This window comes from Seriola dumerili, unplaced genomic scaffold (assembly GCF_002260705.1).
Source record: "Seriola dumerili isolate Sdu_G_001 unplaced genomic scaffold, Sdu_1.0 BDQW01000056.1, whole genome shotgun sequence".
NCBI classification, from domain to species: domain Eukaryota; kingdom Metazoa; phylum Chordata; class Actinopteri; order Carangiformes; family Carangidae; genus Seriola; species Seriola dumerili.
In genome coordinates, this window is record NW_019174311.1 from 3,403,091 (window position 1) to 3,418,045 (window position 14,955).

At 41.6% G+C, this 14,955-nt stretch overlaps 1 protein-coding gene across 1 annotated transcript in view; it reads right to left on the minus strand.

Moving 5' to 3' along the window:
• Positions 1-200: 200 nt before the first annotated feature.
• Positions 201-14,955, minus strand: part of LOC111219053 (neural cell adhesion molecule L1-like protein) — a 52,204-nt gene continuing 37,449 nt past the window's right edge. The window contains exons 24-31 of the mRNA XM_022741632.1: positions 13,309-13,491; positions 8,890-8,928; positions 8,426-8,488; positions 7,870-7,983; positions 7,400-7,561; positions 6,843-7,019; positions 5,545-5,617; positions 201-1,415 (exon numbers count right to left, since the gene is read on the minus strand). Of these exons, the coding sequence (XP_022597353.1) occupies positions 1,211-1,415; positions 5,545-5,617; positions 6,843-7,019; positions 7,400-7,561; positions 7,870-7,983; positions 8,426-8,488; positions 8,890-8,928; positions 13,309-13,491 (1,016 nt within the window). The 3' untranslated portion in view covers positions 201-1,210. The remainder of the gene's footprint in view (positions 1,416-5,544; positions 5,618-6,842; positions 7,020-7,399; positions 7,562-7,869; positions 7,984-8,425; positions 8,489-8,889; positions 8,929-13,308; positions 13,492-14,955) is intronic.

A 14,955-nucleotide genomic window follows, 5' to 3' on the forward strand; every position in this document is an offset into this window, starting at 1 on the left:
TTAGAATTTCAAGATAATAAATAGCCCAGCTGCCAGATAATCTTAAAGGGATGTAGAGTGATTCACTCTGTGATATCATGCAGAATAAAGGCACATGATTAAAAAAAGTAAGAGTGGGAGTAGGACAATTTGCTCTGGTTTAAAAACTTCCACTTCAGTACTGGAGACTCCCTAAGGTGAGAGCTTTAATCACCAATTAGACTTTTAACAAGTTCTGTAAATAAATGTATTCACAGTTACACTAATCACAAAAATACACACATTACTTTAACCTTCTTCCTAAACAGCTAATAAATATCCCTTCTTTAACTCCCACAGCCGACCAGGGGAAGTGCTGGGGAAATCAGATACTTGACTTTGTTCTGGAGTTCATGTTGTTCTGACGTTTCTGTCAACACTTGATATGATGACACAAAGGTACAGTGGCCCGGAGAGCTCAACGCACTGCAGCTTAAGCAAACACATGCACATAGACAAAAACATAAAACAACTTCAGAAAACATCTTCATCAGTTTGACTTTTGAAGTAGAAAGGATTGAGCACTAAGTGCGTCTTTAGTGTCCCCTTGAAACTCTTCCATTGTTGTCTGTGCTACTTGCAGCGTGTTTGTGTATTTGGTTGTGTTGTGAGTATTTGGAGCGCATGTGTATGAATTGGCTTGTGATTTGTCTGTTTGCGTGTGTGTTCCTTAAGCTGCAGAGCGTTGAGCTCTCAGGGCCACCGTATAAAAGGACATCATGAGCATTTTAATACTAAAAAAATACAAATGATCAACTTTCACAAATATATTAACAAAAATCAAAAATGTATACATATAATTTATAGTACATATACAGTGAAGCATTTTGGACTAGATATTTGTGATCATAACACAAGTTTTGATCTGCTGCTTTTTGTTACAGTACAAAATCGATGTACGCCGCTGAGAATTATGGCTTGATAGGTACAAAAACACTTTATTATTATTAATAAAATCATAAAACATGATACAAATACACTTCATTGTCTTACAGTATGTACAAAGAGTCACATGGTTTTCACATTGATGTGTATGCCGGGCGTATTCGTTCCTTTTCAGTCTTCAGGAGAAAACTTCTGCACATTTGAGTCATTTTTATTCCTCCATATTTGGCTATTCAAGCTATATTTAATGCCACGGAAGATGAATTTAAAAAGTAAGGAAGTTGACTGTTTCAACTGGAGCCTGGCTTTATGCAGTGACTGCACTGGGTCCACTGGGCTCGCTAACAGAACCTCTGTGCTTGCGTCCACAATATTCCCCGATAAATGAACCGTCCTCATCGAATTCCTCTCCGCCGTCGGCGTAGTCAACCAGACTGTCTCTGCTCACGCTGTCTCCATTGCCATTCAGGGAACACAGGCTACTGCCCTTCAGTGGCTTCTCATCACTGTCACTGCCATCAACAACAACAGAGAAGGATGACCGGGGTCAGTGGTGCAGTGCATAAGCAAACATATTGTAGAGCGCATCAGGCAGATGTTTGCAAGCAACACACATGGCCTTAAGCGGCTGTCTTTGACACACAAGTACGCACACACACACACACACACACACATACACGCACATACACACACACACACACACTGCTCCACATACAACCAAAAGCTACAGGCATACATACCAAAACACCAGAGCATGTACAGCACATATACACTATAAAATGCTTGGCATCACTAGCACACACACAGGTTCCCACTAAGTTCCTATGGTTTCAACACATCACTACGGGCAGTAGGCAGGGGGGATGCAGTGGCTGCACAGCAGGCGAGCGAGCAGCACAGGGGAGGCGGGGAGAGCTTGCTACAATCACTTCACTAATTGCTAATTGCCAAGGCTGCAGGACCAAAGGCAATTTCAAATCTCTTTAGAGCCAACGATGGAAATTGCCAGAGTGCAGTGAGAAAGAAGATGCGTGGGAGATGTGTGTGTGTGTGTGTGTGTGTGTGTGTGTGTGTGTGTGTGTGGAGGTGGGGTGGGGTGGGGGGCAAGGGGGTGGTGGGGAGGCCAAGATTGAGAAAGGGAGAAGGAAGGCGGGCGGGGGGGGTGGCATATGCAATCCCAGACAAACAGCCTGTCATTCCTGGTATTCCCAGAGGGCTCACACGCGGGCAGAGGAGATTAGATACCAATTTAAGGCTGGGCAGCTGGCCAAGTTGCAGGTGTCTCACTACAAGACGCGGGGTCACCTCAAAACACTGAGGATATTTCTCCTCGCTGACCTCTTTTTTCTAATTCCCGTAAAAAACCATCCATGTTTGGTAACACCTCTCTCCGGCTTAGTATTCATAACACAGAGCGCCTGTGTTGAGAAACGGCGCTCAGGTGGCTGGTGTATGATATCGCCATCTGAGGCTGTGCTGTAGATGACACCTGTGTCAAATACGAGCGAGACATTTTGAGCAGCATTTTTAGCGCAGAAATGTGGTTCAAGCTAGGATTACAAAACAGGTCTCCTTCACAGGGATTTTTAATAACCAATCTTATCTGTCCTATTTAATGATGGCGTTTACCATGCAAGCCGCATAAGGTCCGCATTTCAATTCTTATCGAACCTTCTTTCTCTGACGACTCCAGAGCGCTGAAGATAAGTGGCTGTTATCTAAGAGCAGTGGAATGCCACAGCCGCTGCAGCCCTCCCACAGTGACTTTGAATACAGTGATAAAATGGGGCTGAGTGCCTGTGAGCCGCAGCTCATTCAAGACCTTGGTCGGGATCCAGCTCAGTCTCAGCTGTTGCTGTGAAAAGGCTTTCCTTCAGCCTCACAAATAGGTGAGAGATGGAGGCACATCACCAGGCAAAAGGTAATTAAATTTGTCTTGCCATTGACCCATGCTGACTTGATTTGGGTTAGGGTTAGACTTCAGGTGCAAGATGGATGTTTTACCCTGCCTTTGCACCTTAAGTTGTATTTGTTTTAGCTTAAAGGTGTCTGGAGGAAAACTTCCCCACATCTGCTGCCATCTCCTGAATTGCACATAAAAATGTGAGAAGATACGAGCTAAGATGAGCGGGGGGGGGTGAAAAAACAAGAAGGAAAAAAAAAACAAAAACAAAAAAAAATGCGCTGATCCGGCTATGACACCTGCTGTTCCTGCAGTGGACAGAGGGGCAAGGCAGCAGAGGGCTGTCTCCGAAGAGAAATCGTCTGGACCATAATTACCACTTGTCAGCTCCCCAGACACGTGGCATACCAGTGGGTGGTCCACCGCCTTCAGAGATTCAAAGGGCACAAGAGAGCCCTGAATCCAACCCAAAGCCAGGAAAACAACATCATAGTGAGGCTAAGGGCACTCTGGGGGGACAGTAGTCAGAAGAGCATCATGAACCCAAACATGAGAGGCATTCTAAACAGATAGCTGCAGCCACACAACTCACGAACACATATTCATCTGGCTTCTCCCGCCTGATGGGCTCCAAAATAAACTTGGTTTGACAGAAAACAATAGTGTAAGTGTGCAAGCCGACAAGACGTGTGTCCAGCAACAACTGACGGCCCTGTTCATCCACACAGTTACAGTCATTTTGAGCTTTGGGGCAGTAAAAACTTATTATATCTTTAAGTTGTACAATTTATAACGGGATTTGTTGACACTGGACAGTTCATTTACCTTTTTTAATAGAATTATAGTCTTGGCAAGAATCAAAGGAACGTAATTGGCAGCAAGCAGACAATTGTGAGTAATCATGTCCTGAATAATATGATGATGAGCACAATCATCGCAGACAGAAGAGGCTGTTTTAGGTGATTTCTGTTGCGTGTGCATAAACAAACACGCCAGTGTCACACAGTTGCTTCAGCACTGTAAAGAAAAATAGGATTCAGTTGATTTCCCTTAACTGTCACTGTAGCAGCTAAACAATGCAAACAATGGAAATTTAACAGCTATTATAAAACACAACAGCTGTCCGCCTCGGGCTCAAAGGCCCAGTTTTTCCACCCATTTGCCATGCTTAGTCTTTGCCTGTTTCCAGCAATTACTGTACATCTAAAATCAATCTGTACCTCTGCAGCTTCTGGAGCTTCCTCTTCTGCAATTAAAAGTTGAAGGTAGTCTGCAGACTACATCCTAATTCACAGTGTGAATCAGTATTTACTGGTAAATCTACATCTGTCAAGTTGCCAGGTAAGCAGAGGCACCGCAACAACAGACAGCAACATTTAATGTTTTAACAACCTCCTTCTGCATAAGCAGACCTAAGAGCTTACAGCTGTTGTCTGCCTGACATTCACTTTCAGTGAATGCTACGTGACCCACCGAAGAACAAGCTTCCTGTTTTGGTGCAAGACTGCAGTCGGCTCCACGAAACTTGCAGGTAAAGTTCACTTTTGTTCAGCTTTTAAAATGAATGTGCATGGTTAGCAGTGTTACAATATTACTGAATACAAGACAATATTTGTTTAAGAAAATAGGGATTATGTTATATTTATTGTATATGAGGATTTTCTAGCTGTTGGGGTTTGGATGTTGAAATTCTGATTATGTCTGTATATGAGGTGTATGTGTGAGTATGTTTTTGACCCGCATCCTGTAAGTCAGCTATAACTACATTACACAGAGAGACAGCAACACTGATTTTCAAGCAAAAGCCATTTTAGTTAAAGACATAGCTCGGGTTATTTGACGTGAGGTCGTGTGAGGTAGTCATGCATAGTCGGTGCGTTACCTGTACTTGTGCGTAGGAATACAGTAGTTCAGCGGTTGAAAAAATGTAGTTCCAAAGGAAAGTGCTGTTTTGACGGGAAGATAAAGCTACATGATGCGTACATTCAAACGGATATTGGATTGTTTCGGTAGGTGTCTTTTAAAGGTGTCTATGTTTATTCTCTGGCCCCGTGCACAGCAGCACATCGCTCTGCTAGTGTACCGTGTTCCCTGCTGCCTCTCCTAACTGGCTGCGTGCTGATCCGAATCTACTGCAGTAACACACTGACTATGCATGACTACCTCACACAACACCACGTCAAATGACCTGAACTATCCCTTTAAACTTGAAAAAACACTATATGTACACTTGATTATAAAACACACATAACAAGAAACAAGCAGCCTACCAGTTTGCACACACACATACTAACACACAAAATATGTTAACTGATCCCTACTGAAACAAGCTGACTCACATTCTCTGCTGAGTGCAGACATGCACACAATCAGAATCTAACAACAAAGTGAAAGCACATACTGCCAATTCCAACTACGGGGGAACAAGGCTTAAACTGAGTGTCACCCACTACTCTTGACGACTCTGTGTGATTACCTAGCCCATTAAATGACGAGAACACAGGCGTCTAGGCTGATCCTGGTAAAGCTCATGAATGCAAGGTTTGCTTTTGGGATGGGAGAGAAAAAACATTACTGTGACACATGACAAATGAGCTTCTCAGCTAGAAAATATTTAACATATGGTTGTTAGATTAATATTGCCAAAACACAATGCACTTCAAGGAGATAAAAAATATCACTTCCTCAGCGCACTGTTGCACTGCAGCTTTCCCCTGCAGAGTAGGAGTACAGCTCACCTGTATTCACAGAAGGTGTCATCATTCATTCCTTGTGACTCCACGTCAGGGTGAAGGTCCTCCTTCTCTTTCACTGCAGGGGAGGGGTTTCAGCACCATTATTAAAGAGCAGCACTTTCATCCATAGATGTAAGACATCTTATTTGTACTGGGAAACAAAATCATTTGTAATGCTTCAAATTCAGATAACTATAAAGGTTTTTGTATTTAACATTTCCCAAAGGGAAATAATTCTGTGCCATCTGCCTTTTGTTAGCTTTTATCACCTCAGTGATTTTCCATCAGATGATGCTTGGAAACTAGAACCAAACCAAGGCTGAACATTTACACTCACTAGGGTGCAATGAATGATCTGAACTTTTACATGACCTGAATGTACATAAGAGTTTAAATTCAAAAGCCATAACTGAAAAGCTTTAGAGAGCAACTAAATATGACTGTGTAAACTTCGTATCCAGTCAGTACGCTGAAAGCCTCTCTGTGTGTCTGCACAAAGTGCTGCACATCAGCTCTTTGTGTAAATATGCTTTAAAAATACCAGTTGCTTTTTGAGAGACAAAAGAGGGATTTCATGAAACGAGCTGGATGGGCAAAGGGGGGAATCCAAAGGAGCTGATGAAATATTCAGTGCTTCACGTCAAAAGCTACTGCAGGGAAAGAAGTGGAGTGGAGGAAGAAGTGGAGGAGAAACCGAGTGAGGAGACACTTTGCAGGTAGGTATCATTGTGAAACTGAATTTGGCCCTGATACAAGGCAGCACAAAGGCACAGAGGTAGAGGAGCAGGAAGGTCTGCACAGATGAGAGGTGGAGGAGAGGAGTGGAACAAAGCCAGCTGATTCTCACTCATCTCGCTCGACAAGGTATGTAATCACAGGCACCAAGTAAAACAACAGGACGACACAAATTATTCCACATGCAGTAGAAATACACTAGCTGCAAGCATCCCATGGGCAGTTCATTTAGGGTTAATGATCCTGGGCTTGGCGGGGTTGCATGCATAGGTGTCCAACATTCATGCATAGTGCATTTCCAAACAGGGTTGAGTTCAGGGTTGAGGCCCACTGCCCATTTCCATTCCTTCAAGAGGTCAACCAAAATAACATCCAAATAACAGCCAAATCAAAGCATCATCCTCAAAAAATGGTGCTTTTCAAAAATGTCAGAGACAATTCAAGTTAATGTTACCAAATCTGACTGATATCTTCTACATGTACTGTATATTTCATGAGCTGAATTTTGGTTCACCTCCAGAAGTGAAATGACAAGCGTACCCAACGCTGGTCAAAGACTAACTGACCTTTTTCCATGGAGAACATGTCTTGACGCTGGCGCGGCGGCGTACCTGCATACTTGCCACCTTTGTTTCTCCTCACAAAGCAGGCCATGAGTGCAACCAGGGTGAGGAGCGCCACAGCACACATGGTTCCAATGAACCATCCCCGGGTGGAAAAGTCACTCTGCGGACCTTCCACAGCTGAGAATAAAAACAGCAAAAGAAACACAGAGCTCAAAGATCGACTTAACACACTGGTCTGTTTGAGAATGACAGCCCCCTCAAGCACTCCTCAAACAACTTTATCTTTGACCAAAACATGAAAAACATGATGGATTCAAGTTTGAGAGGATGTTCTCACATTGTATTTCTCTCACATTCCCTTCAGCCATAACACTCTTATCTCCTCTGAAAGAATATTAGATAGGAAGGAAACAAAACAAATGCACATAGATGTAAGAAAAATAAATAAACTCAGACATTCACCACAGTCAGTATCACTTTGTCATTGACATGTTTATGGCAGGTTAAAACTAAAATCACTAAACTCTATTGACTGCGACACCTTTCTAAACTCTCACCTTTGACTTGAGTCTGGATAACGTCCTCGAAAATGCTAGCATTATCGAGGAGCCTCTTGGTCATGAGGCGTACAGTGTACACCATTCCTGGTTTGAGCCCATCAATTACGTGGAAACTTTGAGAAGTGTTTACAGCCTCTGAAATCCGCCAGTTACCATCACCTACACAACCAAGCACAAGAAGTGCACAAGCAGCAAGTCTGTATTAGCATTCATGCTTATCGAAAAGAAGAAGATAGGATGAGCTGTTGCCAATTAATAAATGGTTCCTAAGTTAATGTCTTTGTTGTACTATATATAACCTTAAAAACATCTCATATGATGGAAGTGATAGAAGTTGCCATGCAGACATTAGGCTTATAGTATATTTTTAGATGTTTATAGAAAACATTCCCTGTTGCACTTAAACATGATAGCACTTGAAATTTCTATCAATGCTTAGGAAGGCGGGGACAGGAAAAGTAGCTTACGGTTATTCATATAAGCCACATAAAGCTGTGAGTCCTGCTGCTCTTCTCTGGCAGTCCAGCTGATTTTGGCAAAGGTGTCACTCACATAAGAGCTTATGTTCAACAGGGCTGGAACTGATAAAGAGAGAAGAAATGGTAGGAGGAAAATCAGGAGGAAAGGAAAACAGTCAGGCACAGAGAAAAGGAGAAAGAAGGCAGGAAAAGAGGATTAGCAGAGGCAAATAGGATCCCCCCGCAGCTTGAGAACAGTGCAGCTAGCAGAAACACTTCAAGACGACAGTTCAAAAGGCAACGCTGGGCCACAGACTTAATTGAGTGGAGCTGGATTTTGGCTCATAAAGGGTAGATATAGAGATCGTGGGCGGGAGTGACATCTAGTCTTCACTCTCTCTTAAACAAAGCTGGCATTTCCCGACACCCCCACTATGAGTGGATATCGGAACAGTTTGAAACTACTCCACGTCTCGGATCCCATTGTTAGTCTAAAGTTCAGGTACATCAAGATGAGATCACAGGGTTATTATTGGCTGTGCATGTGCGAGTGTGAGCTATATACCTAAGGAATGATGAGCAGAATTGTCTGGGATAGAGCTGGGAAAGGAGCGAGAGCAGTTGTGGCCTGAAATGAAAGAGAAGCCTCAGATGTTAAGATTCCTGTTACAATCCAGTCAGGTCTAATGCTCTATATTGTGCAGCAAGCGAGCTCTGTAGACTACATGCAGGCAGCATTGTTAGAGCAGCCAGGAAAACTAGCAGTGATGGCGCGAGTACAGTGCAGCTGATAGTAAACACACTGTAACTGTAGCAGGGATTGTGTCTTTTGACAAAGAAATATATTTTCTTTCCTGAAGTGGTATTCAAGAGTTATCCATATCTGTATCTGTACAACTATAAAGGACAGACGTTTGCTAAGGCTATAGCCAGCTACAAGCTACAGCAACACACCTACAACCTTCTATATCTCTACCACCACTACTTCAGTGTTAGCGAGCTGCAGCCGCTGCAGGTGGTGATACATACTGCTCTGAACAGGGGCCACAGCTGGAGTCAGGGACAAATCTTCGGAGGGATAAAAAGAAATTGAAATACAGCAGAAGATTACAAATATATGGAGAGCTGGCTTCAAGGTTTATAGAACAGGCACAAACACACTCAAACACAGACACTCAAACACACACACACACACAAAATCACACACACACACACACACACACACACACACACACACACACACACACACATACACAGATTTGTAGGGATGTGTGATTACACATGCATGCATATCCACATACAAATACATGGGCAGTGCATGCTCACAGACACATGCATGTGGATACCTGCATGAGACATTTTTTTGTTACTGGTGTTTTTGATTTGTTGACTGGTGAAGTACAGCACCACCAGAGAGCGCTGTGCATTACATTCTACTTATTAATTCTAACCAGGAATTGAATATGTAGTGTATTTAATGACAAATGATTTGATGAACTATAATATCCCACAATGCAATGCACAAAAAAAAAATGGAGCAGCAACTCAAAACTGAAATAATGAAAATGAGTCACAAAATCTTTTCCATATTTCACATTGTATGATTTCAAAATTTCATTTCTTGCATGCTAACTGCCAAACAGTACGGTAAGAGTCAGACCACACACGTATGAATAGTATTCACATGTGGTTCGGCTACAGTTTCTCATCATGGTGCTACTTGGAAATTTTCTTTACTAAAAAGGGAAAGAATTAATATGCAATGTATTTTTTGCGGATTTGTACTTTAACACGACGACACAGAAAATGTTTGGTTCCTGTTTAAGCTGAATTTAATTTGTGAATGTTAGATCATTGCATTATTGGTTTTGGATTTATACATTTGTCACCTTGTTTGTTTTTTTTTTGTTTGTTTTCATTATGTTGGTTTTGGTCTGATGAACTGTGTTGTAATTTTCCAGTGTTGCAGTGATTTGCGATCATTGGTGGAAATGTTTCATTCGCTGTGGTACACACATCATTTCAGTTGCACGTTTTTGTATTAGCTCTCACATTGTCTACTGTGAATATTGTGTGCCCCTTCCTGAACTTACAGTACACTGAAAAAAAATAGCTGTTTACTGAAACAGCCTGTTCTGCTCTGATTGCTGAATCGTGAGCTGATTAGAGCGAATGTAAAGCCAGCTCTTGATTATTATGTTTCTAGCTAAACTTTTTCAAACATGACGTTAAAGCCATTAGCAAATTCGGTGTTCAAATGCTGTGCCAGGAAGCAAATAATTTAATCTCGGGAGGAGCTGGTTATTTTTGTGTGGCTTTAGAGGTATCTGCTCCTCTGTGTTTTTTGTCGAGTTTGTAACCCGATTTATCTCTGCTGCTTTGTTATCTCATGAGACTTGATGGAGAAAACAGATATTTTTCTCTGTCTGCCAAACTCATCTGCAATGGCTGTTAGCTGTTCTCTCCCGCTTTTTCCTGTTCCTCATTCTTACAGATGTTTCACCCCGTCTTTCTGTGTTCTCTGCTTTATTTATATTTCTTACTTCAGCCACTCTCTTTGCATTACAAGCCTTTCAAACAAACATACATGGACATGCACACACACACACAATCACACACACACACACACACACACAGACACACACACACATCTGCTGTTTTTTAAGTTAGGTAGGCTATATCCTTCTGTTTTTACCTTGTTTTGTTTTTTTTTTTAAAGCTAGACAACTGTTTATCCCAACTAAACGGTGATAAGCATTAAAAGCTCATGCAGTCACCAAGGTGACATTTAAAAGGAACAGTTCAGAGCCTGGGCTTACTAACTCACATGCATTCTTTTTCTTTTTTTTTCACTGTCACTCCATCCCCCGCCATTAGTGTCTCTAAATTCATGATGCCCCTACTCTGTACTATTGGCATCCATAAATCTACTCTGCTGCATTGTGACTAACATGCCCAGAGGACAGCGCTCCGAAATGCAACCATTTTATCTCCCCACCGAGTCTCTACTCAACCATATTTACAAATAATGTGTCTAATGGCTCTCAGGCCGGACATCCACCTACAAGACGCACGGCCTCTCAAAGGAAATAAAAGCCAGAGAGGAAGGAATCATTTTTATTAAAACATTCAGAGATGGTGGAGAAACATCTTTTTCGAATGGAGTGGAGGTAGAGTCTTTCGGGAACTTTGAACTGTCATGAAATTCTAGCACTCACTGAAATTAAATTGTGGCAGGTAAAACTGTCATATTAGTAAACCACTGAATCCGATTAAAGCCACTGTGTGTGTAAGATATACATATTTTTGACTTTGGCATCTCCTAGTGGTAGAATGCATAGGCACATAGACTGCACCATTTCTGACCAGCACTGTCTCATCTTTTCCAACAAAAACAAAACAATAAAATGAATAAATAAAAAATATCCCAATAGAATGAAGCTTAAATGATGCTGTGATAACGAAAACACATATTCGCTTTAATCAATTAATATCATAATTAAGAAAGATTTGCATGTGGAGTCTCAAAATTGAAAACATAGCTGATGGAGTAAACTACAACTTTTTACCATTCGGTTAGCCATGATGGGAGAGAGGAGCTGGGATTGCTATGGCTATTTCAAATCAAGCTACCTGTACTGATGTTGATCTAGACGCACATGGACGTACAGTTATCATAGCATGAATGTGAACCTGAACATTTGCATAAACAATAATGTTATCGCTGACGTTTCTGACTGATTAACCTATTGGAATATACTTGGTTAAAATCAAAATACTGTTTCTGATGGTTATTGTGAACTTTTTATACAAATTTTGAACTACAAACATCAGAGAAATCACAGTTGAGGATATCATCAGAGATGCAACAGCAGAGGCTTTGCTCTCACGCGTCATATTCTCACTTCACATGCTTCCTTAAGGTGATTTATGAAGAGTGTATAATGTCTAAGACACTATATTGATGACACATAATTATACATGTATGTAGAGCCAAATAAACAAACTGCCTGAAGCTTATCCATCTTCTTGCCTTAAAAAACTAGAAAAATAACACCTTTCTACATCTCACAGAAAAAAAAACTACAAGGCCTCAAGGCCAAAGAGATGCACTATCAAAAAATCTTGGTTCTCTGCTTCCCCAGATCAAATCAGAAGTTATACTTTAAGCCTGTGTGTTTGAATCTGAGTTAAGCTTTAAATCGCACATCAGCAGAGTGACCAAAATAGCAGTCTTTCATCTAATGAAGTTTTTGTATAGGCCAACATCTCAGACAATGTGAGAAATACTGTCAGAGTACATCGGCTGCTAAGCTAACACGATGCCACAAAGCCAATTCATGCTTTCATCTCAAAAAGACTATTATAACTTCTCACTGGTCTTCTTTAAAAGGGTATTTAGAGGATAAAAATTACTCATAATTCTGTTGCCAGACTTCAAAACAAAACTATAAAGACGAAGACACCACTCCCGTTTTAGATGAGCTAAACTGTCTCCCTGTAGCCTTTAGAAATTTTCAAAAAGTCCTTTTGCTTTTTTTATGAAGCTCTAAACAGACCTAAGGACTGATCTTAACTGCAGACTGCCTTTTTGTTTTACTGTACATGTCTTCAGGTTCACTTGGATCCTCTGCTGCAGGTTTCTTAGACCTTCACAAGCACGATCATATGTAAACCGGAGATGCACCGTTTTCTATATGACCTCACTGAGCATCTTTACATGTTTACCTGTTTCTGTCAGCTCCTTCCTTTATTAGTATCTCATTATATAACTAGTACAGCATGCTGAGTTACATTTCCCATGTCATTTTGAACTTGTTATTGCTCAACCTTTTTCTTGTTTCTATTCTTACTCTCTCTCCTCATTTTAAATCGCTTCAAGCTTTATTTGAGTGAAGGACACAATTGTAATAAAGTTTCTTTTCATTTCAAGACAAGTGAAAACACAGAGAGGCCGGGAAATGTAACAGAGAACTGATGATAAAATGTCCTGACTTCTATTCAGTGTGGGCTGAGCTCCAAAAACACTGGATCCTACAATTCCCTCAGCTCAGTGGAGTCTTTGGATTAGATCATCCATGCCTTGTAAACACCCACTTTTTTCAGACTCCATCAAGTTTTCAGCACAAGCTTTACATAAAAAGCCAAAGCCAGGCCAAGATAACCCTCATGACATCATCAGGGGTAATTTTTTTTTTTAGACTTCACAAAATGTTTTCAAAGTTGATAGGTTCTCCCTGTAGCTATAAAAAAGTGGTTTCATTTGGGGCACAGTGCAGTAAATTATTGGAATAAATATCTCCGCTTTTTGAGGTGCGAGCTATTACATTGCAACTACCACGTCTATAGCACATTACGCTTTTAATACTAGAGGGCTCTCATGCTAAAAGCAGCACAAATCTTATTAGTTACACTACCACCACAGGTACACTGATTTCATCTACTCACATTCTGCAGTGACGGTGTTGCTCTCCTGGGCCTGCGCAGGTCCACAACCTGCTCGAGTGCAGGCACTGAGGTGGAAGCGGTAGAGGCTGCCCTCCTCTAAGCCCTGAAGCTGCCACTGAGTTGTGTCAGCCCCAATGATGTTCATCTCCTGGGAGTCAACCACCTCAAGTGTGGTCTCATTAACTATAGACGAAGGAGAAAGATGTCAGGTCAGTTCAGGTGGCGTGAGTGAGCCTACGATGGATAGACGCAGAAAAAGTCATCACTGTTTGGCTCATGTTGTATGTTAAAGGAACACAACTATAATGAGGGTCAATGGTGGAGGGAGGGGGAAGATGAGGAGATGTCATGCTAGTTCATGCAGAAAGTGAATGTAGCAGATACATGTCCTGACAGGTGAGCTGAGGAGGAATACATTATGAAGAAAGGCGAGAGAAGATGAAAGGAGCAGATAGAGAGCTCAAGAGGAGGGAGGGGGGGGTGTAAACAAGTGGCAATGGATGAAAAGAGAAGGAATAGGAGAGAAGCAAAATGAAAAGCAGGAGTAGGAGGAAATGGAGGAGACTGAATGAAGGAAAAGCTGAAAAACCAACAATGTAAAAAAAAAAAAGAAAAAAAATATGAGAACAGGTGGAAAAGCAGAAGGAAGACAGAGGCAAAAGAAAGAAAAAAACGGTGGAAGCAGTAAAAGGAAATCAGAAGAGTAGCAATCACAAGCAGCATAACGTATCAGCAAACATGCATTATAGATCAAAGTACAGTATGTGTGCAGACTGTTGAAAGCAACACACTTCTCCTGAAACCCCCTTCGTTGATGTCATTGCTGTGCCAAGAATATGTGCCAAGCCTGTTGTACCACTTCGAACACCTGATGTTTGTTTGCAGCCGAGAACACTGGATATTTCATGTGTTTGTGAACACCGTCAGGTTACTCATTGACTACTTCACACAGCAATTCCATGACCCAAGTGGATGTGTACATATGGCACGGCATGTGATATTTTATTCATGGAATTAACAGAAAACTAAATTTGAAATATGTTCACGTGTTACATGGTGAATCAGTTCAACTGAAAAAACCTCCAACGCTCATAGAGAACATTGTGTGGGAATATCTTTGTAAGGTCTGACACTGGATATGGGAAAAAAAAAAGCAGAAAGGAGAGGGGGACAGAGTGTATTGACGAGCTGGTCAGACTCTGAGGGTGTTGGTGGAGGCGGCAAAGGGCTGTCTCTGCCTTCACATTTTACACAAAAGACTTCAGAAATGTCAGCCAATAGGAGTGTAGGCTTTGAAAACAGGGAGAGTGTTATGAAAGCACTTTACTCATTTATCCATCCTAACTGTACTCAAGGTGTTTTTTTTTTCCTTGAGGAAATGCTCCTGAGTGATAAATGCCAAAGAAATTTGAAGAAGAGGCACAAACAGCACTGACTTAAATGATCCTTTTAGGAAGGGAGCCTGCAGTCCAGGAAAATACCAGATAAGAAACACTGAGGAAACTGTCAAGCCAAAATCTAAAGTAACCTGCACAGCCATTGTGGAGTGTTCAGTGTTAAACACTGCCACCTAGCGTCTGGTACGATAACACAAGAGGGGAGAGGACAGGGAATAACGGTATGCAACATGTTTTCAGGTTTTTCAAA